Raw genomic sequence first — 6000 nt, 5'->3', positions numbered from 1 at the left:
GAGGAAAGTGGAGGAGAGGGGAGGGGGAGGGAGAGAGGAGATAGGAGGGGGAGGGGAGAGAGGGGGGAGGGGTTTTCCTTTATCTTAGGATGCAGGGTGGCTCCAAGGGGCGGGTCAGAATACTAACACATAAGATCCACCCCCAGAATAGTCACAGAATGGTTTTACTTTTTTTTTTTTTTTTTTTTTTTTTTTTAAGGAATCTAAAAACACAAATACCCACAAAGAACCCACAAGGAACATGGTGACCTATAGTCTCAGCACTTGGGAGGCAATAAGATCGACGCAGGTTCAAGTTCAGCCTGGGCTACATAGTTTCAGGTCATTCTAGGCTACAGAGTGAAACCCTGTTTCAAACAAAGCAAAACAAACCCGAAAGGCATAAAAAAGAAACTGACTACCTCTGATTTCATTTCTATGTTGTTCAGGGTCCCTTAATGAAGACAATCATCTTTAGTAATACTTATGTGTGAAATTTTCTGTGGGGTGTGTGTAGGACAGTGCTAGACGCGGGAATTGTTTTTTTTTTACACCCCCCCCCCCCCCCGGAGCTATTTCGGCTAGATCAGCTGGCCACCCAGTCCCCAGGATCCCGGGAACTCACTGTGAGGACCAATCTGGCCTCTAACTTGAGGAATCCTTCCGCTTCAGCTTCCCAAGTGCGGGTTTTCCAGACAGGGCCCACCACGCTTTGTCTTTAGTTTTGTGGGTGAGGATACCTAAGAACGTTACAGAACGGCGGCAAATGTAAAGTAGGGCTGACTGTGCCTGGACTGGAGATCTGAGGAGCACTAACTAGGTCCTAAACACCTAGAGCTAGTCTTGACAAGTTGGATCTAACTGTATGCAATCTTCATTTGGAAAACGGGGAGAGGAGGTAGGTGGGAAGGACTCTCGGAAAGGGAAAGCACCAGAGACAAAGCAACTCGATCTGGTCTTGTTCCTCTGATTACGAAGACATTGCAGTCACTTCATTTTCTCTGTGAGAAACTCCCAGGGAACCTGGAAAGCCCCGCCAGAACCGAGCTTCACAGTAAGGCGACTCCATGGCAGCCTGGAGGCGGGGCGGTCTGTTGCTCCCGCCCCTTTCCCCCGAATTCCGACAGCGATTGGTCGAGAGCGCGGCGAGCGGCGAATCCGGGGCGGGGCACGGGCAGGCTTCTCCGCCATCTTGGGCTGTGCGAGCCGCCCGGACGTTCCGGGCCGTTCCGCTGGACACGGGGCTCCGGCGAGGGTCAGGTTGGAGCCGGGAGGCGTCGGGAGCAGCGGCGGCGGGGGCAGGATGAGCGCGGAGGCGGCGGACCGGGAGGCGGCCACCTCCAGCCGGCCCTGCACCCCGCCGCAGACCTGCTGGTTCGAGTTCCTGCTGGAGGAGTCGCTGTTGGAGAAGCATCTGCGCAAAGCCTGCCCGGGTAAGCGGGCTCCGGCGGGCGGCGGGCGGCGGGCGGGCGTGGTCGGCCACCCCGCTGCTCCCGGTCCCCGACCGCTGCGGCCTGGCAGGCGCGACTGAGCCCACCTGGACCGTGCCCGGACCGCGGGCGTCGCCGCGGAGAGTCTGAGAAAAGGTCCAGACAAAAGCTTTCCCGTCTGCCGCGATCCTCACAGCGTGGGGCGCCGACACCTGCCACGCGGGGTCCGGGTCGCTGGAGTCGCACGGCCCCGGGGCTGGCTCCGGGAGGGGAGAGCGGGAGAAGCCAGCCGCTCCGTGCTCCGGAGCTTGCAGCCAGCCCCAGCCTTAGGTTTTGTTTACTCGGGCAGGGCATTGTGTACTTCACTGTTGGACCCCGAATTAAAATAAAATCCCCCAAAGCAGGAACTGTTGAGCAATCGCCAGGTGGCTGTTGTGTAGGGATACCAATGCTCGCTTGAATGTTACTGGGCAAGGACCATGCTATTTTGCTCTTTCCAGGCATTTCTGAAAAGATACAATGTAAGCTTTAGTTTGCTCAGCTCTAATCCAAATTTGGCCTTACTTGTAGGAGACTACTTTGTGAAAAGTTGGCGTCATTAGGTAGGCAGTTTTATCACGTGTGTCTTAATGCTTGTAGCGCTTTCTTATTGGCACATTGTTTAGGGCTTGCATTGTGCCAAGCCACTGTACTTAGCTCTTTATATCACTTACCTTACTTAATGAAGTCTTCATAATACGAGATGTAAGGGACATTAACCTCTACTTTTCATTGTGGGAAAAAGCAGCAGACATAACTCAATAAAAGATCCTAGTTGTCAAAACAATAGTTCTGCATCCTGCTGTTCTTTCCTCTAATTAGCACAGGTCATATGGTGAGCTGGGAACCTGTAATGGTTAGTTCTTCCCTCTGAAAAGCTTTGTTCTGAGCTAATTATTTTGATCTCTTCCTCCTCCCACTAGCTCCCTCCAGTACTGGGAACTGAACTCAGGCAGCTTGCATATCAGGCAGGCTGGCACCCACGAACTGCAACTATCTCATTTCCAAATGCTCCGGGCCCTGCCCCACATGTATCGTATTTTTTATTTATTTATTTATTTATTTTTTTTTTAATTTTTTTTTTTTTTGGTTTTTCGAGACAGGGTTTCTCTGTGTAGCTTTGCGCCTTTCCTGGAACTCACTTGGTAGCCCAGGCTGGCCTCGAACTCACAGAGATCCGCCGGCCTCTGCCTCCCGAGTGCTGGGATTAAAGGCGTGCGCCACCACCGCCCGGCTTGTATCGTATTTTTTTTTCAGTGTACCTCCATTACTGTTTGTATTCCTTTGTGGTAAGAAATAGTACAGTACAGTGAATCATTTTTCTTTTTTCTTTTTTGGTTTTTTGAGTCCTGGATGTCCTGGACTCACTCTGTAGACCAGCCTGGCCTCAAATTCACAGAGATCGCTTGCTTCTGCAGGCCATACAATATTAAAGGCCTGTGTCACCACTGCCTGCTACAGTGACTCCTTTTGCAGATTTATAAGGCAAACTTTAAGAATTTATTTTCTTTTAAATCCTAGATCCTGCTCCAGTTCAGCTTATAGTTCAGTTTTTGGAGCAGGCTTCCAAACCTTCAGTTAATGAGCAAAACCAAGTCCAGCCTCCACCTGATAACAAGAGAAACCGCATCCTAAAGCTTCTTGCTCTTAAGGTTGCTGCACACTTGAAGTGGGATTTGGACATATTGGAGAAAAGGTATGAAAGTTTAAATGTCATTCCATTCGGGGCACTATTTAGATACCTTTGTTTCTGTGTATATGCTAGCGTTTTTCTGATAGGGCCGTAAATTATTTTTCTGCATGTTCATGGCAAAATATTTAACCATTTTAAGAAGGTATAAGAAAGTGTTTAAAACTGGAAGTGTGTGTAGTTGCAGCATCTTGAGGCCGAGGCAGTAGATTCAGTAGAACCCTCAAGTTAGAGACTAGACTGGACAACATAGGGTGACTCAAACCATCCAGCCCTAAAACAAAGCAGGGACTACAGGATCATTGAATAGCAGATAAATCACCTTTCATAGTTTAAACTTTATCAGTCAGTAATGAGGAAGCATTTCCCTCTCTCTCACTGAAAATTGAAGTCAGGGCCTCAGGCATCCTAGGCAGGGTTTTACCTTAGGCTGTAGACCAAGCTAATGAATATTACTTTAGGTGCTCTAACAGGAGAAAATCCAGACTTCAAGTGCTTTAATTGTCTCAGAAAGTATTGGATGACAATGAATAAAAGTAGGTGATGGATGTAACGTATGATTTACTGTTGAGTAATTCACTTAATTTTTTTGGTCAGGAGTCAGTCACTCCTTCCCCAAACTGCTAGCTAATGTTACTACTTGAATTGGCACTCATCTGCTTAAAAGCAGATACTTTCAAAGCTGTTCTTAGAAAGTTATTTGTTTTCATCCTTTCGTAATTTAAAACAAAAGGAAACACTGAACAATTTAGAAAGACAGAAGTAAGGTTTTTGTGTGATCTTTGTCCTGGTTTGCCCAGTGTTTTAACTTGTTTGCAGTGTCCAGAGACTGAACCTGAACCTCAGTGGTCACACATAACCCTTCCTCCATTTTTATTTAAGAAAAAATTATTTATTTGTTTATATTTTGGTCTGTCTTTCTTTTTTTTTTTTTTTTTTTTTTTTTTTTTGGTTTTTTGAGACAGGGTTTCTCTGTGTAGTTTTGTTGCTTGTCCTGGATCTCTCTCTGTAGACCAGGCTGGCCTCGAACTCACAGAGATCTTCCTGGCTCTGCCTCCCATTGCTGGGAGTAAAGACGTGTGCCATCACTGCCCGCTTATTTAGAAAATTTATTTAAACTTTTTTTTTTTTTTTTTTAGATTTACTTTATTTTATGGGTATGAATGTTTGGCTCGTGCATGCACATACAACATATGTATGTGTACCATGTGAGTGCCTGGTGCCTTTATAGGTCAGAAGGTCAAGTTCCCTGAATTGGAGTTATAGATGGTTGTGAATCACCAAGTAAGTGCTGGGAATCCAACCCAGGTCCTCTGAATATGATGTTCTGCCTACAGGTGTGCCTACATGCTGGAAGAGGGCACCAGATCTCATTACAGATGGTTGTGAGCCACCATGTAGTTTCTGGGAATTAGCCCAGGACCTCTGGAAGAGCAGCCAGTGCTCTTAACCTCTGAGCCATCTCTCCAGCCCCTATTTTTAATTTTTTTGGTACAGGATCTTGTGTAACCCAAGCTGACCATGAACTGGCTATGTAACTGAGGAGCATCTTTTTTTTTTAAACTTTTAACTTTTTGATGAAGTATTTGCTACATGTCAATTTTGCATTTTTCTTGGTCGAATTGATTATTCCTTCCTTCAGGCCATGAGTATTTCCTATGTATGTATGTGTGTATGAGGAGGATCTTGAATTCCTGATTATCTTGACTTTACCCCCCAAGTTGCTGGGATCATTCATATCCAACTTCCTACATTTTTAGATAATGTTATCATACCTTGTATAATGTTTTGATTTGTTCTTTCATATAATGTAATATTAACTAGTTGGCTATGGTGGTGTATAATCGTAATCCCAGCACTTGGGGAGCTGAGGGAAGAAGACCATGGTTGAAGGTCAGCCTGAGCCTTCTAGCAAGGACCAGTCTCAGTTCCCCACTCCCTGCAGATCACCACACCGGGTCGTTAACTGTTCCTTCTTGACAGTAATGTAGTTTGTTGCCTCTGTGTGTGTGTGTGTGTGTGTGTGTGTGTGTATAGTTGGTTGTTGGTGTTTTTCAAGACAGGGTTTATCTGTGTAGTCCTGGCTGTCCTGAAACTCATTCTGTAGACCAGGCTGTCTGGAATTAAAGACTTCTGGCTCCCTGAGATTAAAGACATGTGCCACCACCACCTATCCTTTTCATTAATTAATTTATTTTATGTATGTGGGTGTTTTGCCACCACATGTGTGCCTGGTGCCCTTGGAAGTCAGAAAAGGGTGTCAGATCCCCTGGGATTAGAGTTGTAGATGGTTGTGAACCACCATGTGGGTGCTGGGAACTGAACCTGGGTCCTCTGTAAGACTAGCCAGTGCTTTTAAAACCACTGACCCATCTCTCCATCCCCTGTTGCCAGTTTTTCACCCTTTTAAACTCTAAGGTCTTATTATTTTTACTGAAGCAGGAGTCCACTGTTTAGCCCAGGCTGTCTTCTGTCTCTGCCTTGCAGTTGGATGTCACCACACCCAGCTTCTGAGAGTTTATACTTTAGTCAGCACAGTGTTCCAAAATACTTTTCCACCATATGTTCTTCAGCATTAAATATAATTTAAAAAAAAAAAGTAAATTGAGGGACTGGAGAGATGGCTCAGAGGTTAAGAGCACTGGCTGCTCTTCCAGAGTTCCTGAGTTCAATTCTCAGCAACCACATAGTGGCTCACAACCATCTGTAATGAGATCTGGTGCCCTCTTCTGGCGGGCAGGGGTACATGTAGGCAGAACACTGCACACATAATAAATAAATAAATCTTTAAAAAAAAAGTAAATTGATTATTTTTTGGTTGTATGAGACATGATCCTTGGACTCCTGAGATCTTGCCTCTGC

The 6000-nt window shown here is 46.0% G+C and overlaps 1 protein-coding gene across 3 annotated transcripts in view; it reads left to right on the top strand.

Annotated features, from left to right (window-relative positions):
- The first annotated feature begins 1140 nt into the window (after nt 1-1140).
- Nucleotides 1141-6000, top strand: part of Ints8 (integrator complex subunit 8) — a 52275-nt gene continuing 47415 nt past the window's right edge. For 2 of the 3 annotated variants that reach the window (XM_052715850.1, XM_052715849.1), the window contains exons 1-2: nt 1142-1412; nt 2970-3144. In XM_052715850.1, coding sequence (XP_052571810.1) covers nt 1283-1412; nt 2970-3144 — 305 coding nt within the window. In that variant the 5' untranslated portion in view covers nt 1142-1282. Of the gene's footprint in view, nt 1413-2969; nt 3145-6000 lie in introns of all 3 variants that reach the window. The other variant, XR_008213633.1, reaches the window with a different exon arrangement.

This window comes from Peromyscus californicus, unplaced genomic scaffold (genome assembly GCF_007827085.1).
Source record: "Peromyscus californicus insignis strain IS unplaced genomic scaffold, ASM782708v3 Scaffold_5__1_contigs__length_169319896, whole genome shotgun sequence".
In the NCBI taxonomy this organism is placed as follows: domain Eukaryota; kingdom Metazoa; phylum Chordata; class Mammalia; order Rodentia; family Cricetidae; genus Peromyscus; species Peromyscus californicus.
This window is presented reverse-complemented; position numbering and strand designations above follow the sequence as displayed.